Source organism: Hippopotamus amphibius, chromosome 11 (assembly GCF_030028045.1).
Source record: "Hippopotamus amphibius kiboko isolate mHipAmp2 chromosome 11, mHipAmp2.hap2, whole genome shotgun sequence".
NCBI classification, from domain to species: domain Eukaryota; kingdom Metazoa; phylum Chordata; class Mammalia; order Artiodactyla; family Hippopotamidae; genus Hippopotamus; species Hippopotamus amphibius.
Window position 1 is genome coordinate 20,317,184 of NC_080196.1, and position 25,638 is coordinate 20,342,821.

At 41.1% G+C, this 25,638-nt stretch overlaps 3 protein-coding genes and 1 pseudogene across 3 annotated transcripts; 2 read left to right on the forward strand and 2 right to left on the reverse strand.

Moving 5' to 3' along the window:
• Nucleotides 1-97: 97 nt before the first annotated feature.
• LOC130830811 (uncharacterized) lies at nucleotides 98-18,951 on the forward strand. Its single transcript, XM_057698136.1, has 8 exons — nucleotides 98-425; nucleotides 4,241-4,748; nucleotides 5,052-5,178; nucleotides 5,916-6,076; nucleotides 12,453-12,730; nucleotides 13,138-13,487; nucleotides 13,554-13,725; nucleotides 18,638-18,951. The coding sequence occupies exons 1-8, from the start codon at nucleotides 119-121 to the stop codon at nucleotides 18,949-18,951; spliced, it is 2,217 nt and encodes a 738-aa protein (XP_057554119.1). The 5' UTR covers nucleotides 98-118.
• On the reverse strand, nucleotides 8,817-13,803 carry LOC130831702 (histone H1.3). Its single transcript, XM_057700052.1, has 2 exons — nucleotides 13,036-13,803; nucleotides 8,817-10,174 (listed from the first exon to the last, which is right to left on the reverse strand). The coding sequence occupies exon 1, from the start codon at nucleotides 13,763-13,765 to the stop codon at nucleotides 13,100-13,102; it is 666 nt and encodes a 221-aa protein (XP_057556035.1). The 5' UTR covers nucleotides 13,766-13,803; the 3' UTR covers nucleotides 8,817-10,174; nucleotides 13,036-13,099.
• On the forward strand, nucleotides 12,361-12,815 carry LOC130831709 (histone H2A-IV-like; annotated as a pseudogene).
• A 3,639-nt stretch (nucleotides 18,952-22,590) lies between the features above and the next one.
• LOC130830812 (histone H4) lies at nucleotides 22,591-22,902 on the reverse strand. Its single transcript, XM_057698137.1, has one exon. It carries the CDS (start codon nucleotides 22,900-22,902, stop codon nucleotides 22,591-22,593), a length of 312 nt encoding a protein of 103 aa, XP_057554120.1.
• Between the last annotated feature and the right edge of the window lie 2,736 nt (nucleotides 22,903-25,638).

A 25,638-nucleotide genomic window follows, 5' to 3' on the forward strand; every position in this document is an offset into this window, starting at 1 on the left:
CCCCGCCCCTCATCCACCCTCATTTGTAGTTTTCAAAAAGGTCCGCTACGGGCTTATAAATAAGAATTTCAACTTTTCCTCCCTATCTGTGGGTACTTTGCTTGCTTTAACAGCAGTAATGTCTGGACGTGGCAAAGGGGGGAAGGGTCTGGGGAAAGGGGGCGCCAAGCGCCACCGCAAGGTTTTGCGGGATAACATCCAAGGTATTACTAAGCCTGCAATTCGTCGCCTGGCTCGTCGCGGTGGAGTTAAGCGCATCTCCGGCCTCATCTACGAGGAGACGCGTGGTGTCTTGAAAGTATTCTTGGAGAACGTAATACGGGACGCGGTCACCTACACCGAGCACGCCAAGCGCAAGACTGTCACCGCAATGGACGTTGTCTATGCGCTGAAGCGTCAGGGACGCACCCTTTATGGATTTGGTGGTTAAGCCAAAACACGAAGTATATTTTTTTGCGACAACGTATAAGGTCCTTTTCAGGGCCACCTATCGAGTCATTTGAAAGAGCTCCTGGCACTGAATTGCTGTTTACAGATTTTTTTCGGTGGAGAACGGGAGCTACAAAAGTAGGACTTATGAGTACGGGGTCTTTAATGCAGCTTATGCTTACTTTGGGTGCGTTAAACATTTAATACATGTTACAGTTTTAAAGTGCCGCAATGGCTTCTCCAGCATAAGCCCCTAGTTTCTAACTGTCCCGCGTTATTCCAGTAGTACTTATGATTCGTAGGAATTCCTGGTCTTGCCAAGGCAGTGAAGTTAACGACTTTACTAATTTACTACACGTTTTCAAAATAATGGTTTTTGAAAAGACACATGTTTGAGACGTTTAAAAACAAAAGCTATGAACATTGTTGGGGAACAAATATGGGTAATGCTTTATCTTTAAATATTTAGCTGCTAGTGAGGCAACTCAAGAGAACTCTTGAACAGTTCAGTCTGAAAGAAGCTCAGGCTGAATTGTAGAGATTGAAAGCACCTATGTAGAGGCCTAGTTTACACGTGGGCCGTTTCTTTTCGCCATTAAAAGTATTTGTATTTGGCTTATATAAACTGATCGCCAGTCAATATTTTTAGTCTACAAGGAACTTGGGATGTGATTTCTGCCTTAAATCTATTCCCTGGTGGTCTGTAATAAAGCAACAACTTTAATTCATCTCAGGAACCCTCTGGTTTCTTTTATCAGCTATAACTTCAGAAACCAAGCTTCATGGACATCTAGCCCTGTGCTGGCACTCAGGCACACCAAAGCTTTTGTCATGTCAGCATTTGCAAAAGAAAAGGGGAAAGAGGTCCCCAAGTAATAAGTGAACAAACTCCTCTGTGTCTTGGCTTTAAGAGAAGATCACTGGCAGAGATCTATTTAAAAGAACTTCCAGGTATTAGGTGCCCTTTCCTAACATTTCCTGCCTGCAGCCATTTGAACCAATCTCAGTACTGTGGTGGCAGGGATTAGGCAAAGAAGCAGCAATTGATAGTTAATTCTTTTGGTCCTGCTGGGTCCTGTGATGGTCTGTTCAGGTGGCCCCCAGGATTTCCCCTCTTGAGGTTCACCCTTGTGTGATTAAGCCCCTCCAGTGTGGATGTGTTCTGTGACTTGCTTTTAACTACAAAACCAGGTGACCATAGATGATAGGATGGAAATAATTTTGTGTATATGACTGTTATCTAAGATTGTAACATCTCTGACTCTTGCATGCTGGTTTTGATGAACCAAGTATCCTTGTTGTCAGGTGTAAATGACAAGAGACTTACAGGGCTCTTTAGGAACTGAGGGAGGCCTTGGACAGCCTGTAAGGGCTTCAAGCCAACAGCCAACAAGAAAATAAGACCCTCAGTCCTAAAACTACAAATAACCAAACACTAAATGAGTTTGGAAGTAGATATTTCGCCACACATCCAAGAAACCTCAGTCCTGCATAATACCTCAATAACATCCTTACAGAGGATCCAGCTAAACCATGCCCAGACCCACAGAATCCGTGAGATAATACATGTGGTCTGAAGCTAATGACTTCAAGGCAATCTATTATGCAGCAAAAACAGCCAACACAGTTGGCATCTTCATCAATCCATGTTATCAAGAATAACATATAATGAACTGAAACTGCAATTTTTATCTAGGGAAAGACCTACATTAAAAAAATAAATAATATTAAGAAAAAAATCACACTTTAATGTGGGCATTGTTTCATAACAATGTGAACCTCCACTCATACACCCAATACTAACCTGGCACATTCATTGACAGTGACTTGCTGGCCTCCCAAATAGCAAGTCTATAAGCCATGAAAAGCACTAAAAGAAATTTATCAGTCATTTTGCTTTCAGCAATACAGAAACTATCAAAATATTAAATCAGGAAAACTACACATTTCATTCCATATTCTTTGTGCTCCCTGCACTTTACATCTTTTCTTTTTCCAGTTTTTGGCTTTTTTCCCCCCTCCTGTGTAAATGAATACAGGATCTATCACTGAAGGCAAAGAATACAAAAAGAAATATAAAAGAAAAATGAGTCAAATTGAGGATTTCAGATCCTGATCCAGCACCATGTAGTGTTGATTATACCAATAATAGCCTCAAGGCAAAATAAAGTGAAAATGTTTTTCCAATGTAAATTTGAAAAATCATCCTTTAAAAAGTCTACCCTAGTAGTTGAGATTAAATTCTGAGGTTCCCGTAAATAACCCAGGCCTAGCACAGTATATGGTGTATAACTGACATTCTGAACCTGTGTCCTTTGTTAAATACAAAACACCTTCTCCTGAGTTAATATTTGTGAAGCACATAAAATTATTTTGTTGTAACCTGGGCATTATACTTACTTAAAACAAGGAACCCAAATACAAGTAGCAGCATTACATAACTTTAAATCCACAGATACTCACTATAAAACTTTTAAATCTAAGCAATGACTGGCCATAAGTACAACTTAAAGATTTTAAGAAATAAAAACACAAAAGACAGAGTACTAGAACTTTCTAAACGTTTCTCCAACACAATCATTTTATTTAATGTCCTGGTGGAAATAATTCAGCACTTTTTAGACATAGAACAGCTCTCCTAACAGCCGCGTTTGCACTTCTTGCTCTTTCTTAACCTTAGTCGCTGCCTTTTTGGAGTCATTTTTGGAGTCTGGCACGGGTTTAACTACCTCTGGCATGGTAAACAGAGTAAAAGTTTGGAAACTAAGAAAATAACAAGGGGGAAAAACGCGAGTATGCACATCAAGGATATACAAACGAAGACTGAAAAATCTAAACGTTGATTGGACGAAAAGTGACCAATAGATTGCTAGTATGTAAATTAGGGCTCAAAAACTGCTTTTTTTGATTGGATCAAAAAGGAACCCTTCCGTATACTCTTATAGGTTGACTTACTACACTTTTATGACTATAAATTCATCCACTTGAAAAATAAAACAATAAACTTTCTTTTTTAATTCAATGGAAGTCTTCGGGTTTGGATGAGAAAACCAGGTAGGAAATCCTGTTATTTAGCCCAATGTAGTTCTGACCGCAGCGCTGTCGGGTTTATCCGGGACATCTTGGGACCCTTGGAAAGTCCCGAGATGCTGCCCATTGCAGTGTTATAAAAAAAGACTCTCGGCCGCCGCCATCTTTTTAAGGTTCCAGATTGAAAACCTTTTCATGACGGCTGTCGCCATTAAACCCAAACTCTTTTAAATGCATCAAAACGAAACAGCCAAAGTACCAGTTTTGAGTCAAAAACTAAAAATCTAGGGATTCCGGGATATTGGGATCTTGCTGCGTTTCCCCTGAGTACTAAAAAATTCCTTACATCCTAACACTATATCCTAGGAGACCATGTAACAGTGAACTAGATGTTTACTGTAAATGTTAAATAGGACTCGAGATGATTAGACGATGGGTTTTTAAGTAGGAGATAACGACTGGAACTAGGATGGGAATGAAAATGGGTTATGCAGAAAATGGCGGATGTCTAAAGTCTAAAGAATTTTTCCGAACACATTCTATTTTGTATATCCCAAAAGGAGAAAAGTTATAGAATATTAAATGAATAATGTGTTTTTGGGCCATACTTGAGTGTGTGGGCATTATCGATAAAACAACTCGGAAAATGATTTTTTTCTTTTTTTTTTTTTTAAGGGGCGGGAAGATGTCTGCTAATTGAAATTAACCAATCACAAACTTGCACGAAATGGATAAACCAATCCTAAAGCGCTCGGAGCACTTCCGGACTTTAGCAGCCGATGACTAACAGGAATTGCCCACAATCCAATCAGAGTGAGTCTGTTCCTGTATAAATATAAGAGCAATGCTTCATGTATAGTCTTTTTATTTTGGAAACAGGGCATGGCGCGTACAAAGCAAACGGCTCGCAAATCCACCGGTGGTAAGGCGCCGCGCAAGCAGCTGGCCACCAAGGCGGCCCGCAAGAGCGCGCCGGCCACGGGCGGCGTGAAGAAGCCGCACCGCTACCGGCCCGGCACGGTGGCCCTGCGCGAGATCCGCCGCTACCAGAAGTCCACGGAGCTGCTGATCCGCAAGCTGCCGTTCCAGCGGCTGGTGCGCGAGATCGCGCAGGACTTCAAGACCGACCTGCGCTTCCAGAGCTCGGCCGTGATGGCGCTGCAGGAGGCGTGCGAGGCCTACCTGGTGGGGCTCTTCGAGGACACCAATCTGTGCGCCATCCACGCCAAGCGTGTCACCATCATGCCCAAGGACATCCAGCTTGCTCGCCGCATCCGCGGGGAGAGGGCGTAAATTGGCTTTCTTATCGAGTGATAACTTAAACCCAAAAACTTAAACCCAAAGGCTCTTTTCAGAGCCAAGCACCTGATCTGTGAAAGTGCCGTAATACTTGGTCAATAACAGTAAGAAATTGGCGCACTCCCGAGAGACCGTTGTAGAGGGACAATCGGAGTCAAGCTCTTTAAGAAACCTGTGTTTTCAATGCAGGAACTGTTCGCCGCTTTACTTTTTTTTCCAGTACTTTGTGTAGGTGTGCTACATTTAGGCGTGGCTAAACGCTGGCTCTGCGCTACGGTGCCTTTGCTCACCAGAATTTTGAGGCTCAGCTCGCTAGCAACCAGCAGGATCATATTAAGAATGCTTAGGGATATACCATCACTCTTAAAGTTAGCTTTAACACCAAAGAGAAAGACCTTAGCAGTTCCTGAGACCTTGGCGGTATTTAACCACCATGTTTTTTCTACAAAAGGAAAAGCAACCAACAGTGGACCTGGATGGGTCTCCGAGTAAGAAAAAAAATTGAATGAACTCTGAATACAGGAATGATGAGCCTTTTCAGTAGACACTGAAAACGGGTCTTTTTCTGTTTTCCTAAATTCCCTGTCTTAATCCCTAAATCAAATTTCATGAAAGTACCTCATATTTGTCAGTAAAACATGAAAACCAGTTGGAAGCTTGAGAGTTCTCTATCATAGAAGATATTGTCCTCACTTCTCATCCCTACAAAACAGCAGTGTTATACTAGTCTGTATTAAAGATATTTTCTCATGGAAGTAACAAATTCATTATTTCTAACCTGGTAGCTGAAGGTGTTGCAATACAAATAAAAGAGTTTCTCCATTGATATGGAGGGAATAAACTAGCAGTGGGGGAAATTGTTGCAATGCAAATAGAAGTGATTGTTCTTTTTCCTCCTGAGAGCAAGGAAAACAGAATATCGAAAAGGCTAGAGGAGAAAGATAACCTGGCCTGAAAGAGTTAATCATTCCTTGTTTTACCTTAGCTGTCACTCATCTGTAGTAACTAGATTTTTACTTCACAAAGCTAACTCCCTAATACTTAACTCTGTGAGTTACATCCTGCCTCTCACTCACTAACCTTATTTACAACTTGGAAGCTGCATTCCATATGACAGTTGTAACAAATCATCCTCTGTAGTTTGTTTTGTATTTCAGAAAGAAGGTTTCCAGCCGATAAACCGGAGGCAAACGGACAATCAACAAACTGCCAGACCCCAGTTACCTGGTGGCCTGACGCCAGCTGTGACGGAGAATAATGCGAAGGAAAAGGAAGGCAAGACCTCCACCACCTTGATCCTTATCACATACCCCAGACTGTGAGCCCCACGTATAAAATCTTCTCCGACTCCCAAGGACGGGAGGCACAGTTCTTGAGGCACTAGCCTGCTGTGTCTTCCCTTCGCCTGGCAAAGAAAAATAAAGCCATCTCTCTCTTTCTCCAGAATCTCTTTGTATTTCTCTTAGGCTTCGGTGTACAGAGTAGTCGCAGAGTAGCCGTTATTAAGGTAACAAAGGGGGAAAAGTCAGGAATTTTGTTTTGAAACTATACAGGCTGTTATTTGGAAATGTAGAAAGGTTGTTACTAATTGGGATATTGTATAATGTTTGGAAGGATTTTATATCTATTCAAACACTTCAGCAAATTTGAGTTTCAAGTTGCGTGAGGTATCCTAAACTACAAAGTTGAGAGGCTTCTATTTATTTTGTTTTAATAGGCTGTTTCCCCTTGAGGATCACTACAGAACGAGGTTAAATCAGATGGTAAATTTAACAGAAACCAAGCTGTAAATACACACACCAAGTTAGCCATTGTAAGTCCTAGAGGTTTTTTAGAAGAAATCTTTGTTCTTGGAAGTCTGTCAGGCATTAAAACTTGGGTGCTGAGAACTGGGGAGCCTGGACCCATGTAAGGAAAAAAAAGTTTAACTTAATGATCCAATAATGGAGTGTAGATGTTTGTAAAGCTACATAGACATTCCATAGTAGAACATGATTTCCCATTTCCTGTACTTTCTTTGAGATTCTAGCAAAATAAGTTTTTTTCAATGCTTTTTTCTGTCTCATCGGATGGTGGATGTCAAGATATGAGGACCAAGAGGGCACAGAAAACACCTAGGTATGTAGTTAAATCCACCAGAACATCTAGAACAGTCCTTTGCCCAAAACAAACTTTAGGAAATTATTTAGTCAAATTGCAATTTAAAATAAAAATTATTGAACAAACAGGAATTACCATTCAGTTTATTCCTGATTACAGAAGTGAAAGATTGATAGAGTTCATGTGACTTTAATACTAAATAGTTTTACCATGCAGAAATAATCAACATTGAGTGGCTGCATTATTGAGTTAGCCAGAAGTCATGTATTAGTCCATGAAGTCTCCAAAATATAAGGTAAACTCAATAGTTATCTACTAATATACATAATTATTATTCTATTAGTACTTTACAGATGAGGAAACTGAAACTATGAAAGTTTCAGATAAAAAGGTGTAGAGGGAAAACTTTTTGCCTTAGGCATTACTATTTTAAAAAACAGCATCACTATGATCCTCAACAGTTACCTCTGAGGCTTTATTCCTTAGAAGAGCTGGCATAGGAAGACAGACATGTTTATCTTAATGTTTTCAAATATGTTAAAGGAAAAGGGTGAATTTTGAAAATGTACAGGGTCATATAAAACTGTGTGCTATTATACTACAATTATTACAGCCAACTACACAGAAATATAATTGATGCAGAGCAATAAAAATATTAACATGGACAATTTTTAGCCTTTCTGTCCATCTTCCAAACAATGATCTTGATTGTTAAGACACACACACACACACACACAACTTTTTTTTAATTTTAAAAGCATAGGGTTTCCCAGGTGGTGCAGTGGTTGAGAATTCACCTGCCGATGCAGGGGACACGGGTTCGATCCCTGGGCCAGGAAGATCCCATATACCCCGGAGCCAACTGAGCCCGTGTGCTACAACTATTGAGCCTGCGCTCTAGAGCCTCCAAGCCACAACTATTGAGCCCATGTGCCACAACTACTGAAGCCTGCATGCCTAGAGCCTGTGCTCTGCAACAAGAGAAACCACCACAATGAGAAGCCCGCGCACCGCAATGAAGAGTAGACCCCACAACTAGAGAAAGTCCGTGCAGCAACAAAGACCTAACGCAGCAAATAAATAAATAAATAAAATTATTTAAAAAATAAATAAAAGCATACATTGAAATCGTAGTGCTTAATATGAGTTTCTTTTTAATGAATTTTGATTTTATTGGGGAAATATCACAAATCTAAATCATGTCACATTTTATATGTACCTGTTGGAACCTTAAACTGTATAACAATTTCAGGCTTACCTGGTTGCCTATAAGTACACATAATTTAAAAACAAACAAGTACATAATCTCTGAATGACCAGTAGCTTTATTTTATGGAAACGACAGCTAAATATCAAGATGACTCAGAAATGCCATTTTATTCTTTCTCCACATCCTGCCTATCCCATATGCACATGGGTATATTGATATTTTACATCTAAAGACTTTTATGCTGCAAAGGTGTTTGGTTGTGTTGTTTGGTTTTTTGTAGTAGCAACATCTTGGATGGCATACCTCAGAAAGTAAGGGAGTTAGTGCCGAAGTCAAGCCATGGGGAGGAGGGTCATAGAAGGGGCAGAGAGATTTATTACCCTTAGCTTTCCACAGAAAAACAGAAAATGAAATCACCCAATCTGATTATTATCTGGAGATAATCCCACCCATTTGACAGGATTTTAAAGCTCAGTCAATTAAAAACACACCTAGAGTAGTGAGAAAACAAGAAAAAGAAGACTAATGCCCTAGGGTTTAGTATAATGAAAGAAAAGAATAGATTCGTTATAAATTTTCAATTGATAATAATGGCATTCAATTATTAATGTCATCAAAGCACATTATCAGAGAAACTAGATTTTTTTAAATTAGGGAAATTTATTCATGGAGGTGGAATTTGAGATGAAATTGCAAAGATTCTCCCAGAAAGAAAGGAGAGAAGGAATTGCAGATAAATAAAGTTGTCCAAAAAACGAAAAAGAAACAAACAAAAAGAAATAGGTAAATTTGAGTTATTTGTACTAGTTAGTGTGAGCAGAAAGTATCATTATGAAAAAAGGCTATAAATTTCTCACTTGAACCTAAGCCAATAGGGAGCAAGTGATAATTTTTATAAGACAGAATAACCAGAATTTAAAAATTAGGGGCTGGAGAAACTGGTTAGGAAGAACCAGTTAGGAAGAAACTGGTTAGGATACGGGTTAGGAAACAATCGAATCATCCCAAGTATGAGATGATGAGAGAAGGTGAGACGGGAGAAAATGTCAGTTACCAAGACTTACTTTAACATCTACATGATTTAGTGACTGAGTGACATGAGTAGTCAAGGCCTCTATACAATGACATGAATTCAATCTGCCTCATCCAGTTAAAAGTGTTGCAGCAAGGGAGACCACTTCCAGCGCCCGAGAGTGGCTCTTGTCTAACAGAAATGAATTGTCCTCAATTGTCCGAGGAGACACACGTGCTGACAAAGCAAGAGACTTTATTGGGACCGGGCACCCCAGGCAGAGACCAGGAGGGGAAAGGAACCCAGGAGGACTGCTCTGCCAGGTGGCTTGAAGTCTCAGGTTTTATGGTGATGGGGTTAGTTTCCTGGTTGTCTCTGGCCAATCATTGTGACTCAGGGTCCTTTCCGGTGGCGAATGCAACCGTTTAGCCAACATGGATTCCATCGACGAGGATTCTTTTGACCTTTCCCGGATTCTTCCGGTTGGTGGTGGCTTGTTAGTTCCATGTTCCTTACCAGGATCTCCTGTCATAAAAACTCATGCAAATTGTTATGGTCTTTGCCTGGCCAGGGCGGGCTGTTTTAATCAGTGTTTTCCCTAACGAAAGGAGTCAGGCAATTACTAAGCAGAAGGTAATATGTAGTGACTTCAGCCTGGCCCCCAAAATTACTTTTGGCTTGGACTTATATCATAAACATGACTACCCTCTTGCAGTTAAGAAAATATGAACATGCCCTTCACATCTTCCATGCTAAGATTTCTTCTTCTTCTTTTTTTTTTTTTTTTTGGTATATTTTGCAGACAACTACTCACAGAGGCTCCTGCCTGATATTTGCCATCTTTAAGCATCAGTCTTGAGTTTTTCTAAACCTGGGGTTTTGCCACTGTAATCGACAGACCACCTTAGTTCAGCAAAACAACATCAGAAATCCAAGGATGAGTGTTTCAGGAGGCCCTCCTAGGGATGTGGTTTAGTGATGAAATACAAGGACTAGGAATGAGATTCCTAATCACTCATCTTCCTGCTGCAGAATATGAAAACATCTTTAGTCTTCTATATCCATCCCAAGATGTTCATTTTAACCCGCTTTAACTGCAACAAAAATTTTGGGAGATGAAGTAAGATTTAAACAAGTTCTGATTTCTTTGGAAATTAGAAACTGTCCCAGGGAAAGGAATATGAATATTAATTTACATAAACCAGAGTAAAACTAGAAGAGCATTGATTAATGTTTAATCAATTCTGGTGCATTCCAAAGGGATTGTGAATTGGATAGCTCACAAAGGACCTAAAACAGAAATACATGAACATTAATCTTTTCTGGATGAGCCTAAAAATGAAATAGAGAACTCTACTCCTTTTCCAGTTGACATAATAGATGGGGAGCAGTGCACAGAAAATGACACTAAGAGTAAAGAAACTTGCGTTTGAGACCTAGGTCCATCATTTATTGACTAGGTGATGCTGGCCATTTCATCTTTCCAACCCATGATTTTAACTTTAAAACAAGCAGCTTAGGGAATTCCCTGGCAGGCTAGTGGTTAGGACTCAGGGCTTTCACTGCTATAGCCTGGGTTCAGTCCCTGGTTGGGGAAACAAGATCCTGCAAGCCATGAGGTGCAGTCTGATAATCATCTTCATCTTCATCCTCATCCTCATCATCAAGCAGCTTAGCTATACCTACTGAAAGTGCTTGATAGTGAGGCAGGCATAGAAGTGCTTTGTAAAATGTAACAAACTACAGAGATACTATATAGCCACTCTTATTGAATGTCATATTCCCACATAATTCTTATTCCTCATCATTTTTTGTCAAAAGCCAAACTCTCCTTCTGGGTATTAAAGACCTCACAGGTCTTTTCCCCCTTTTCCTTCCCCCTTGATACAATCTCTTATATTCAAAAAGATTTTTTTGAGTAGCCATGTCACATTTTCCCATTTATACAAATCTCAACTAAACCACTCTCCTAAGAAGAGAGTGTTTTGCCTCTTTCTAGAATAGAAGAAAGTGTGGAATATAGTTGTGATGGGGAAAAAAGGAACTCCTGAGCAGAAAAGGTAGAAAGATAATCACAGGCTACATCTTTTTTTTTCCCCCATAATAAAGCTTGAATAGTAAAATTTAATAAACTATTAACCAATAAGTTGTGTGTGTCTGTGTTGCGGGGGGGGGGGGCAGGTTACGGGGAGGGGGTTATGCTGTAAACAAAGAAATAAGATGAAGTCTTTCAGCCATTAGGTAGTTGCCCACTGAAGATCCGCTCAGGGACTCAGAACTTGTTTTGTATGGTGGACTCAATGGATAGTCTGAGGAAACCTACAAACACCTTCTCAATACAATCTTTTAAAATACTTAAAGCATATAGGATAAAGTTAGCCACATTAAAATACAGTTGTCAAAATATATTTGTCTGTATAATGTGTTTCATTAGTCACATCAAATAACTAGGAGCAAGAGGTGGAATAACAAATGTCAGTTTCAAGGACTCAGAATGATGTAAACTTTATTTCAAGATATCTGCAGCATCTTCAAAGTGATACAAAAACATCTGTAATGGCCACGGTTGCAAAAGTCACGGCCACTGCAAAATCCATTGTGATGAGCTGCCTACAGACATACTTGAAGAAAATGCTTAGCTGCATTTAGAGTTTGCTAAAATAAAGATGTATTTTCCCCATTCATGTTTACAACCCCCTAATGGTCTGCAGAACTCAGATTTTTGTCAAAATTTGCCGGTAAAATCGAGTGGCCTTCCCCTGAACTTAAAAAAACCAAAAAACAGGGATGAAGTGGAAATGATGTAATCTCCAAGTCAACCCATCTTCCTAGAGCCATTTATTTTGCCCTTGTCACTCCATTTCCAGGAGCTCTCTAAACAATCTCATTGCCGTTCCCAAAGCTTTTTATTTGTTTCTACCTCCCTATTTGCTGCCTAGTCACCAAGATATTAGACCTCCAACAATGGCTTACTGGGGTCCTGTCAACATTTGAGAGGGAAAAAAATCTGGCAAAGCAAAGGGTAAATTATAAACCGCCGGGGGTGGCTTTTACACTTTTTACTATCTCTTGCTGTCAGATTTAGGCAGAATAAGGACAGGATGAATACTCTCCCCAAACAGAACTACATTCATCAAGCAGAAAAATTCAAGCTTTTCAACTGCTTCAAAGAATACACAGGTCTTAATATCTCAGCCTCTAATTGGTGCAGTATTTTCTCCTGGAGCCCATGCAAATAAGTACAGAAGTGCGTTCTGATTGGCTAATTCTCAATAGCCTCTGCAAACCAATGGGAATGGACATTTTAGAAACATTCAGAGACCATAATAACCTCTTCTCAGGAGCCCTACCCTTTTTTTCTAACACGTCCAGACTAGGAAAACGAGGCGGCAAAGCTCGCGCCAGGGCCAAGATCCGCTCCTCGCGGGCCGGGCTCCAGTTCCCCGTGGGCCGAGTGTACCGCCTGCTCCGCAAGGGCAACTACGCGGAGCGGGTCGGGGCCAGCGCGCCAGTGTACCTGGCGGCGGTGCTGGAGTACCTGACGGCCGAGATCCTGGAGCTGGCAGGCAACGCGACCCGCGACAAGACCCGCATCATCTCGCGCCACCTGCAGCAGCCCATCCGCAACCACGAGCTCAACAGCCTGCTGGGTACGCTCAGGGCCGTGTCCTGCCCAACGTCCAGGCGGTGCTGCTGCCTAAGACGGAGGACCACTACAAGGCCAAGGCCAAATGACGAATTGAGACTTAAGCCACCTGCCGCAAAGGCTCTTTTCAGAGCCACTAAAAATACTCATTGGAAGACTGTGACCGCCCGCATGTTTAGTTCCGAACCTGGCGGTGCGCGCGCACCCTGACAATTCTAGCTAGCCAATCACAGACTAGCGCGGCAAATTTTAAAAAGAATTACCTTATAACAAGAATTTAGATAGACATACCCGGTTAAGCTCTTTTACCTGAAATTAGTGGGTGGCTCTGAAAAGAGCCTTTGAGATTTTCAAAGCAGGTCCCGCTGAAGATTTACTTCTTCTTGGAGACCGCCTTCTTGGCCTTTGCAGCCTTGGGTTTGGCAGCTTTAGGTTTGGCGGCCTTGGGCTTAGGGGCTTTAGCCTTGGCCGGACTCTTAGCGGCCTTCTTCGGTTTGGCTGCCTTCGCCTTTTTCGGGCTCTTGGCCACTTTCTTCGCCCCGGCAGCCGCCACCGGCTTCTTGGCTTTCTTCGGGGTCTTCTTAGCGGCCTTCTTTGGGGTGGCCGCGCCCGTAGCCTTCTTGGGCTTCTTAGCTCCCCCAGCAGCCTTCTTGGGCTTGGCCGCACCCACCTTCTTAGCCTTGGGTTTGGTTTCCCCAGTAGCCGCCTTCTTGTTGAGCTTGAAAGAGCCCGAGGCGCCAGTGCCCTTGGTCTGCACCAGGGTGCCCTTACTTACCAGGCTTTTGAGACCCAGCTTGATGCGGCTGTTGTTCTTCTCCACATCGTAGCCGGCGGCTGCCAGCGCCTTCTTGAGCGCAGCCAAGGATACGCCGCTGCGCTCCTTGGAGGCGGCAACCGCCTTAGTGATGAGCTCGGACACGGGAGGTCCGGACGCCTTGCGTTTTCCAGCAGCTGCGCCCGCTTTCTTCGCCTTCTTCTTAACAGGTGTTTTTTCTGCAGGTGCGGGAGCAGCAGGAGCAACTGGGGCTGTCTCCGACATCTTTCTGTTTAACCAAGGAAGGCAAAAAAGTAGGCTTAAACTGTCAGGACGGCAAGTCCCGGGAGCTGCCGGCTGGGGGTTTATATAGAGAGTCGCTGAGTGATGATTGGTTGCCTGCTCCGTGCGCCGCGCTGCTGAGAAGGGCTCCTCGGCTCTGCCGAGTGGCTGTGTTTTTTGCCCCTTAAAAAAGAAGAAAAATATAAGAAGTCTGGGCACGAAATAATTAGGGATTTGGGGGAAACTGATCCGAGACTCTTCAGGCTTCATTCCTGCCGTATTTGCTATGCCTAGTTTCAAAACTGGCCCCCTGAAACTTTCCTGATTCCCCCAACTCTCTTGGAAACTTCGGTCAAATTGAGACAACTTTCAGATTTTCCTTAAAATTACTAGTTCTCTCTATTTCCTTTGCAAATCTTTCCTCCAGGGCATTGTCATACACATTGTTTTCTTTGCAACCTTATATAAATAACCTCATTTTTACTCAAATATACAAGGAAAATCGATTTTTTCGTGGGAGCAATAGCACAGCTCTCCTGCAACTTGTTTGCACTAAGCACTGGGAATTGGCACTGGGGTAGAAAATTCTACGTAAAAGATGGATAACTATTTTAAAAAGGATAGGTTTCTTTAAAATGTATTTGAGTGACCAGTGCATAAACTGGGTTTGATCCCAGTGTTTCGGTGATTTAAACATTTTTTGGAAGGATGGGGTGTGAGGCTGCTCCATTTGTTTTCTAGATAAACAGATCCAAATAGAGTCACCAAACTTCTTTAAAAATTAATATAATAGATTTTTCAGACCTAGAATGGGCATTAGAGATCAATAACACCATCTACAAAGAAGAAAAGTGAATCATGAAGCAATAGATTGGCAGTTCTGCATCATTTTACCAGCTCTGAGCTCAACAACATGGTAAAATCACACGGATTAAACTTGTAAATTACCTAATGACATTCTTTCCATAAGATTTTTTTCCTCCAATAGTTAGCATAGACTTGTGTACATATTCCTATATTTCAAAATGATACTTAAATTACAAATTTGATTTAACTTTTTTCAACATTGCAAATAGGGATACAGGACTGGAAAGAAAAAAAAATCTCATTTAAATCACACTTTCTGAGTCTTCATAAGTTTCCTTGGGATTTTTACTAACAAAACATGTACTAGACTGCCATGAACTAATTTAATTGGCCGAATGTGTCCACCTAAGGAGTCAAACATTTCACAGGAAATATGACTGATTCACTACTCCATCTCTTTGTAACACACAGAGCTAATGGAATTAAATAAATATTGGATAATTAAGCACAAAATTAATATCCACCAAATAATCCAATACTGAAATCACACCATGTTTGTCAAAATAAAGTATTTTAGTGTTGTGGTTTTTTTCTAATAAACACCCCTACTTACAAAAATCTAGTTTTTCTGGCCTACATTCAATAGTGCCTTTAGAATTTTCTCATATAACTCCAAGATAGGATAAGTAACTTTAAAGATGTCATCTCTCTGCACTTAACTAATTCTATAAAAATCACTTGACTTGTTTTGAAATAGGCATTATTGGCTGGCACTGTCTGAAACTAAGTCTCTGGGACTTGAGACCATGTTACCTACCAAATACAAATACAGTGTTTAAGAAAGGAAGCTTATAGGATTGGATCTAGAACATTCCAATTTTCCCAGGGCAGGCATTTTACAAGCGTCTCGAAGATGTGGCTACTTATCCTCAATAGCATTATTGTAAATAGCAATAGTAGCAAACATTATATATGCCCTTTTCCTTTTCAGACCAGGCCTAATACCATCTAGACCTAAAGATAAGATTAAAATTCAGATTTTTAAACCGTTACTATTTTGGTCATCATTGTGGTTATAATATCAGTTGTTCAATACTTGTTGGAATTGTTTCCCAAGTTGTATGTACTCAATTTAAGTTAGGTGAAAAGTTCTTTCTACAGCAGATGTCACCATTTCTTTCTTGTGCAACTGTTATTGGTTCCCATGGCTATTGAGGTTCCAAATAAGTGAGAAGACATTGAGGCTCAGGGCCATTTGCTTAATTGTTCATAGGTAATCTCTACCCTCCCTGGAGGGCAATAATTGAGACGACTTCACCTGAAAAGTTCTTCCCCAGATGTGTATAGAAGAATGGAGCTATGCTGCCTGTAGGTACTGTTATTGCTTGAGATCCAGGTACTTACGCTCTAAGTGTACCATGGCCAAGATTCTTGGAGGCTGGACCACCCCATGGGACTGTAAACTTGAAAAATTTCACCAATTACTTGGTAGCCCACAAAAAAATTGTGCGTATTACTGTTGAATCCTAAATCTTTATATATCCTAAAACAGTGGAATTTCTGCTAGACTAAGACTTGAACTATTTTTCCTTTATAGATGTAAAAATAAATAAGAAAACTAAAGTTAAACAAGTAATGGATGTCTCATGACTTCACGTTCTCTCAATTTTGGTGTCAACCCCCCATTCACCATATTAAATGACTGAAAGATATAGGTAGTGCTCACCAAGGCAATCCTCAGGGGCTGTACTTAAGTGCTCCAAAATTCAGTAAATTTCAAACATGTAAAGAGAAAAGTGACTATGTTGACTAAATATCAAAAAGGCCAAACGAAAAATAAATCTATAAAGCATTACATTGTGTTGCAATATAATGTTCTCAGAAGGGTAATGAGAGATCACATCCATTTTCATTTCCTGTCAGATGGTCTCACCTAAGCATACGCTACCACTTGAAACTCTCCTTCAAGCACAGCTCTATATCAAGAGTATCAATTTTATTTCCTAAAAAGGACACTACTACTCTCAAGCTTACAATTTCCTTTTCATATGTTTCTCTGTGTATCTGTAATATCTGGTACATCCAGAAGTTGACTAATTCTACTATAACCTTAAAAATACTCCAATCCTCATTTCCTATAGCAAGTCCCATTCTCAGATATCTGCCACACTCTCTTTCCCAGTCTGGGCTAGAAGTTCTCCACAAGAAATTCTCTGTCACGCTACATCCCAATGCAACCAATTGCAATGATGGAAATGTTCTCTATCTGCACTATAGAATAGACAACCACTACACTTGCCTGAACATTCACTTAAAGGTAGAGGGATTGAAGAAATTAACTTTTACCCGTATTCAATTTTTTTTTATTTATTTTTTATTTATTTATTTTTTTTCTTTACTTTTTTTTTTATTTTTTTTTTATTTTTTTTTGGGGGGTACACCAGGTTCAATCAACTGTTTTTATACACATATCCCCATATTCCCTCCCTTCCTTGCCACCCCCCCCTCGAGTCCCCCCCACCCTCCCTGCCCCAGTCCTCTAAGGCATCTTCCTTAATTAACTTAAATGAGCACATGTGGCTAGTGGCTAATATGAGAAAGCACAGGTCTAAAACAACTCAGACTTGACTACGAAAACCACCCACTTGAAGATCTTGTTAAAAATGCCATATCAATTCTGTGGATCTGGGGTTGGTCCTGAAATTTTGTATATCTAACAAGCTCCTAGGTGATGCTGTTATTGCTGGGATATGGCTGCTCCACCAATCACTACCAGGATGAACCTAGGAGGATGCTGGGCTAATATATGGCCCCTCACCCCAAGTTTACTTTTCTCTTCCTTCTGCTAGACTTTGAGTTCTTTAAAAGAATGTGTGTGATTGTCTTTGTAAACCTGGTATTTGTAACACCATTCTTGGCTTATAGTAGACCCTAAATTGTTGAATGAATGAATGAATGAATCAATGAATCGATGATTCTTGTTTAGTGCCTTTCTCAGAAAGGAGAGCATGGGAGATCACAATGTCTAAATCCACAGGTAACCACACCTGAACTAAATCTCAAAAAGTTGGTGACTCACGGAAACAATCCTCTGACTGCCTAACATTGTAAGCACCAGCAGAGAGGTTTTTTTTGTTGTTGTTGTTTGTTTTTTTTTTTTATCACCTCTAGTTATATAGAAGGCACACAATTTGTGGAATATGAATAGATGTTGGCATTGGTCTATTAAACATATCAATACCTATCATCTGTGTGTAGAACTTCAGTTACACTTTTTACTTGGACAACATTTCACTGTTTTTTTTTTAATTCTGTTAATTTGCAAACTCTAATGCATCATGATATATCTTCCATGCTTTACTGACATAGCTCAGAGGTAGGTGGCAAGGATATAAGACTCCAGAATCAGAAGGCCTGAGTTCTAGCCCCACCATTGACACTTATTATAAAAGGATTAGGTCTTCAAGCCTGGGATTCTTCATATTCACAATGTAAATAGTGTTTTATAAATTAGCGAGCGAAGAGCAGAAAATCAATTAACGTCGGCTCCCCTTCCTAGAGCTCCCTCTTTATAAGGAATGCTGAAAACGGTGTATATGTAGACGCTCTGGCAAACAGAAACGTTCGTGATCAGCCAAATTTAATAACTATTGCTAGGGTTTTTAAGAATACAGGTTTTAAAGTATCTTCACATTTAAAAATTAATTTTATTCTGCTTTCTCTCCCTCTTGTAGACAAATGCGGCGGTACTGCCTGCTTTTATTAAATAATAAAAGTGGTGAGAGACGTAAGCTATTAATTGAGAAAACCCACAGGCACACGACTACAGACCACAAAACCAGAAACTCTGGACCCCAACCAGGAAACAGGAAAGAGTCAGATAGTCTCATTTCCCCGCCCCTTCCCTTGCTAGGCTCTAGCAGACGCCCAGTGAGGTAGGGAAGAGGCGGGGGCAGAGGTTTCATTCCCGCCCCCGCCGTTTCAGTTTTCTAAAAGGTCCGCAAAACTGATATATAATAAGCTGCAGCTGGCACATAGACGTTGTGAAAGGTTAGTACTATTTTTGAGTCATGTCTGGCAGAGGTAAGGGTGGGAAGGGGCTCGGAAAGGGAGGCGCTAAGCGCCATCGTAAAGTCTTGCGGGATAACATCCAAGGCATCACCAAACCTGCTATCCGCCGCCTGGCCCGGCGTGGGGGTGTCAAGCGTATTTCTGGCCTCATCTACGAAGAAACTCGTGGGGTGCTGAAGGTGTTTCTGGAGAACGTGATCCGGGACGCCGTCACCTATACTGAGCACGCCAAGCGCAAGACGGTCACCGCCATGGACGTGGTCTACGCGCTCAAGCGCCAAGGGCGTACTCTCTACGGCTTCGGCGGTTAATTTTTAAGGCAATTTCCAGCAGCGTGGTTCTTGCTTGTTCACAAAAGGCCCTTTTAAGGGCCACCCACTTGGTCACATGAAGGGCTGTTGCTAGTAACCAGTAAAAAGTAAAGATAACATGTGATATTAATACTAGGTTGTAATTTTAATTCTGGCAGGTCAATCATTTTTCCTTTGCAGAATCTGCTTGTCCGTTTCACCTCATTTCCTAAAGATCATCTTTTAAGATGGCGGCTCTTAGACATGCTAAAAGAGCAAAGCAAGGGGGGAGAAGGGAGAAAGATCTCGAGCAAAAGAAGTGCTGGATTTTTTACTCAGCTGGCGTGGGCTGAACTAAGTGGCATCAGTTTAGCTACTAAGCCCAAATCAAGGGTGGAAGAGAGTTTTAAAAATTGTCTTATTCAGTTCACTTTTGAAGGACTTGGAACTCCAGCATGACTTTAAGAGGTCATCAATCATCTTAATGCTTTATTTCCAAAATGTTGGCAGCTTAAAGTTTTAGTATTCCGCTCTACATATAATGTTTCCAAGTCTCTTAAACCATACGTCTTAATCCATACTTCTATCAACTACTAGATTGATTACTAGATCCTTCCCATTTATGAAATCTCCAAGCCTTGAATAATTTGGAGTCAAAATCTTCATTTTTTTTATGATTATATGACTTTTTCACAAATCACTCACTAAAAATATTCTTGCCATAGTTACCAGTGACCTTCGAATGGCCAAATCTAAAACCACACTTTTAATCCCAGTATACCTGACCCTGTTTATGACTCCTGCCTTCACAATCTGCTCACAGTGTTTTGTGGTACCTTTCTTCCTCACCCAGATCCTATGTGCTCTATACTTCTCAGCTTGCTTCTCTGGTTCCTACTCCTGTTTTGTGATTCTTCCCAATTAGCAAAGACCTCATTATCAGTTCATAGATCTTCCTGGAGCCATCTCTTCCAGAGCCTGAGACGTGCTGCTGAGACATCTTAGCACCCAAAAAAGAATATCACCTGAAACGGAGCAGAATATGCCACCCTAAAATATAGCACTGTGGCATAGAGATTATTTGAGCTAAGGCACTTGAAAAACAGCTGATGTACAAATGGGCCTCAGACCTCGCCTTTTCTTCCCCAAAGCAGATAATTATCCCATGTGAAAAGTGCCATCCCTATACCAGGAAACATAACCTTATCACCAGAAATGGGGAGTCCAGACTGAGAGAAATCTGTACGAACAGACCTTATTAAAATAATCCTATCTTCCTTTAGTCTCCACGTATATTTTAGTTGCTATTTCACAATTACTACCTTTTATTCAACCTAGTGTATAAGCAATTAGGCTTAACTGCTTTTGGGGTCTTCATTTTCCTGTGAGGACTCCCATGTACATATAAAAAGATTAAATAAAATTTGTGTGCTTTTCTCTTGTTAATCTATCTTATATCAATTTAATTCTCAGGCCCAGCCAGAGATCTTAAAAGAGTAGAGGAATGTTTTGCTTCTCCTACACAGCTTTCCAATCCCTACAGGGGCCTGACAGGTCTCTCTACCTGCCTTATTCCCAATCTATGAGAGTGAGTCAAAAATTATCCACACTCTGGCTGTAGACTTTATACAAACTTTAATATAACTGGAGTGCAGATAATTTTTGACTCACCCTTGTACAATCACTCCCTCCCACTGCAGAAATCACTGCAGAAATCTAAGTGACTTGCAAATTTCATCATGCCATGTAGGAAAAAAGAGAGAGAGAGAGATTTTGAGGCTGGAGATCCTAACATTTATTCCAGGCCTGATTGATAGTACCACCAAGAGGGGCAGACAGCTAGTGAGGATCTCTCTTCCTCCTCCTCCTCTGCCTCCTCAAACTCCTCCTTCTTCTTCTTTCTGTCAGAGTTTGTGACGAGTCTAGGATCTTACCCTACTTACAAGATAATAAGATAACCTATAAGTCTTTCACGGCTGCTGGCAGTAGACACAACACTCCTAGGTCAGAGACAAGAGGCCTTATTACACACAGCACAGCAGGCAGCAAGTTTGCATTGGTTCCCCTTGTCCCCCAAGTCCCACAGGGGCAACGTGGAGGGGCCCAGGTGGATGCCACACACACAGTGGGTTTGCATCATAGCCACAGTACAGCTTCGGGGATTGATGGCTTAAACTGAGTGTAGTAAGCAAATCTGCTCTTGAGGGGCAGCCACTATCCCATTCTTTAAGGTCCCTCAACTGTGATAAATGGTATTCTTGGCCCACACAGTAAGAACATGCAGGAACCCTCAGGGTCCCTGGCAGATTGGCTCTGCCAACACTCTCTTCAAAGGCTACACAATAAGGCTGTAATTGAATATCCAGTCTATGCATTGATATATGAGTGATATCAGTAAAGAAGAAAGCTTAGTTAGTCCTAACTTTCAGTAATGTATAACTTGGTTGAACCAGGTTAAACAAAAACAATTAGAAAAAATAATAATAAAAGAATGTATTCAAGCAGGAACACTGATGGTGAGCAATTTCCTTGTTAGAGTCATTTGCAGGCAAGGGAACCATGAGGATATCAGGAAGAAGGTCATGTGGAAGCTCGGCCCAGAAGGAGTAGCAGGTGTTTGGCTGAGGAAAGAGCAGGGAAGTGAGTGGAGGGGAGGGAGGCGTAAGGGGGATTCACTGTTATTGAAGAGCGTTCAGTTCTGTGAACGATACTAAGTATGTTAGACTCAGAGACTAGAGATTAACAGGTGCTGAACACAGAGCGAATGGGATTGAAGGACCAAGTAGGCACCACACACTCATGGGGCACATAAAATACTCTATGAGATGCCTCATAGATACTCAAAAGTATCTATGAGGCACCTCATACTTTTGATATCTTAAATCAGTCACCACTTGCCCTCTGCTCATGGCATGCAGATAAAACCCATTGGTGAGTCAACTATAACCAAGAAAATAGACCCCCCGATCTGTTAAATACAGCAAGTGTGTGTGATCAGACCCAGCTGCCTTCCACCTGCTCAGTCCCCTTCTTCAGTTTACCTGTTTCTCAGAAGCCCATCATCAGGAAAGCTGATGTGGCAAAGCAAAGGAATAACAGGATTCACCTAGAGGACCTTCCACCTCCTGTCTCTTCCTATTCTAAGTATGCTATGCTGCCCATGTCTTTCCTCATTCTTTTTGCAACATGGTTTAAATTCATTAAAAATCCTAAGCATTTTTAATTTGGTGTGAGTCTTTCTACTGTGACTTCTGGGAGAGGACCCTAGTTGTGTGCTTGGAGGTGAAGGGTGACTATACCCTGCCCTAAAATATACCACTTTGGCCTGTTATTTTGAGCTAAAAGCACTTGAAAAAGCATCAGGCACAAAGTAACACTGACGTCCCATTTTCTTTCTAAAAACAGAGAAACCAACTACCCATATGGAAGATTCCCTCCTTGTACCAGAAAAAAAAAAACAGTACTCATCAACAGAGATAAGCTTAACAGAGAAATCTGCAAACATTGTGCATAATTTCCCCCATCTATACCAAACTATCTCATAGAGCAACCAATGCTAAGTGTCAGCTCTTTCATAGAATAAGTAGGTGGCCCTGAAAAGGGCCTTTAACTTTGCTTAAAAAAAAAAAAAAAAAAAAAAGAACCTTGTAAAATTCAATCTTAGCCGCCGAAGCCATAGAGAGTGCGGCCCTGGCGCTTGAGCGCGTAGACCACGTCCATGGCGGTGACTGTCTTGCGCTTGGCGTGCTCGGTGTAGGTGACCGCGTCCCGGATCACGTTCTCCAGGAACACCTTCAGCACCCCGCGGGTCTCCTCGTAGATGAGGCCGGAGATGCGCTTGACACCCCCACGCCGGGCCAGGCGGCGGATGGCGGGCTTGGTGATGCCCTGGATGTTATCGCGCAAAACCTTGCGGTGACGTTTAGCGCCACCTTTTCCAAGGCCCTTTCCTCCCTTGCCGCGTCCAGACATAGCGAGCAAAGCCTGAGCACTGCAGCTGATGGAGTCTAAAGCCAGCGCCACCTGCAGCCCATTAAGTAGCGATATGTGCGGACCTTTGTGAAAACTGAAAGACCAGAAAGGCGGGAAACCTCACTGAGTCCCCGCCCCTTGTTTCTAAGACCTGAAATGAACACGGGCTAGGGAGAGTTATCGGTATTCAGAAAATAAGAATCTTTAAACAGAAGCATAAAATGTGTACACAAAGGAAATTGCCTCGTTTATGTATGTTTATATGTGTTTAAAGATTTATCCATTCCATATATTCTTGGATCATTTGCCGCTGGACTTTAAGCCCAAATTCCCAAAACAAAGTAGTTCATAAATACATTGACGAACAACCACGCAGGCTTTGGGTTTGGAATCCATGAGCAAACTACTCTCAAACTGTGTTATTGGGCATGTTTATTAATCTATCTGAGTCTCAATGGCCTTATCTATAAAACAGGATAAATACTATTATAATGGAGTTATTGTAAACAAAATAGCATCTAGTTCGTGAACAATAAATTCCTATCGCCCTGGACTCTGTTCCCAGGAAAAAGTGCTTATAATACAGACAGGCTTAAGGCACGTGGAAGGATTTCAAAACATTTCTAATATAACACCAATTTGTACCGTGTGCTTTAATTTATACAAATTAAGCATATACATTTAAACAGTGAAGGATTGCAGATGAAAAGAATGTAAATTGTCAGGGGCTAATAGTACCTTGTTCTTATATAGAGGACAGAAGGTGGAGGGGTAATTTTCCTTTCCTGTGGTTGGTGCATGGAATTCAAGCAAAGCTATCATAAACTCCAATGATAGGCAAAGGGATTTTATGCAAGTGTCAGAAATAAAAATGTGCTTTCCTACATTTTTATATTTCTTTAAATTGTTGAGCACATGGAAGCACTGATTTAAGTGATGTCCTTAGAATAAATAGAATGTTCAAAATAACAGATTATTTTTATTTCACACTTATGATATACCAAGCACACTGTCCTGAAAAGCATGGATTAGCTCAGCCAAGTGTCCCATCAGAAAATTTGAGATTACAAGTGTCAAATTCCAAAACTTAATTTACTTTTGAGGTAGTGGCAGCAATAGCTAGAAAATTCACACACCAACATAAATGAACCAAACTTCAGTTCAATGAACATATCACTAGAACAGGAGAAGAAAGGAAAATACTACTCTTTATGCAAAAACAAAACAAAACGTGTGCACACGCGCGCGCGCACACACACGTATTAATTTGTTAAACAAGCCTTGGAATCCAAAGCAATACACAGTAGCAACTGCTAAAGAATTACCACAGATTTTTTTACATTGTTACTTTGAAATAACTAAATTCACAAGAAGTTGCTACAATAGCAGCTAGAGTTCCTGATGATGTCTTTTTATAATATCAAAGCCAGGTTGTTGACATTGGCAAAGTACTTTTAACTTTCCTACAGGCTTTATTCAGCTCACACCAGTTTTTAGATGTACCCGTGTGTGTGTGTTTGTATGTGTGTAGCCCTATGTAATTTTATCCCATGTATCAGCTCATGCAACTACCACCTCAATGTTGACACAAAGCTGTTCCATCACCACCAAGGAACTCTTTAATGTAATCCTTTTACAGTTGTATCCACCCACCTCTTCCCTGTCCTGGGGCAAGCACTAATCTGTCATCCATCTCTAGTATTGTCATTTGAGAATGTTATATATAGAGATCATACAATATGTAACTTTTTGAGACTGGCTTTTCTCCCTAAGGATTACCCATCTAGGTAGTTGCATGTATCAATAGCCTCTGTTTTTATTGCTGAGTAGGTTTGCATTGTATGGGTGTAGAGAATTTATTTAATCATTCACCAGTTGAAAGATGTTTCTAATTTATAAATAAAGCTGTTATGAACTTTCATGTACAGGATTTTTGTTATGGTTCTCCCCAGCCCTCCCCCTCCCCCAATTTTGGTTTGCTTTTCGTATTTCCTGCGTTCCACCTGAAAATTACACTTTTTAAAACGGCAGAAGTGCTGCTATGATGACTGGGAGCCTAATAAGCCTTTCAATAGTCACATAGAAATCACATTGCATTGTCATTATCACTTGCAAGTTTGCTCCAAGGTTCAAAAACATTGCACTGAGCTATTCCGATTGTTTCTGAACTCTGACTTCTGGTTTCTGTAGCTGAGGATTTGCTCCAGCAATAGTCTACAATGTTTGTTAAATCACCTGTTGATGTCCAGATTTTTTTGGTTCCTGCCATGGTACTTGTTTTCACTTTTATGCAGAGCTATTCAGTTAGCTCCTCAAGAGCCTCCAGTGTTGCCTATCCCCCCAGGCCAGGAGTAAACCCTGGAATAGGTTGTAAAACCTGGTTGAATCCACAAATCTTGCATTGCTCTAGGGTTGTCCTAGGATTCTGCATTTGTTGGAGGAAAGTTGGGAGCTGCTGTCTCATTGGCTCTTTGAAGATTAATAACAGGCGATGATTGCAAAGTCTGAGTTCTACCTTAGTGACTACATCATGTTTCTCATGCAGGGTGCAGACACATTCTGCACAATCTGAGTTTTCAGTTACTTGCTGCAACAAGCTCTAAATTCCTGGTATGCTGTGCATACTTATTACTCCAGGCCCCAGATTTGGTGCATTAGGGCTCTGCCCAGCTGCATCGCTGATAGCACTGCTGCCCACTCTGCTAGCGGTGTGTCTGGAAGTTGAACTCTGGAAAT

Coding starts and splice junctions, on each gene's coding strand:
- LOC130830811 (XM_057698136.1), top strand. CDS start 119: ATGTCTGGACGTGGCAAAGGGGGGAAGGGTCTGGGGAAAGGGGGCGCC. Junction 5,179..5,915: donor CAGTTCCTGAGACCTTGGCG/GTATTTAACCAC, acceptor TTTGTATTTCAG/AAAGAAGGTTTCCAGCCGAT. Junction 13,488..13,553: donor TGCCCTTGGTCTGCACCAGG/GTGCCCTTACTT, acceptor TCCACATCGTAG/CCGGCGGCTGCCAGCGCCTT.
- LOC130831702 (XM_057700052.1), bottom strand. CDS start 13,765: ATGTCGGAGACAGCCCCAGTTGCTCCTGCTGCTCCCGCACCTGCAGAA.
- LOC130830812 (XM_057698137.1), bottom strand. CDS start 22,902: ATGTCTGGACGCGGCAAGGGAGGAAAGGGCCTTGGAAAAGGTGGCGCT.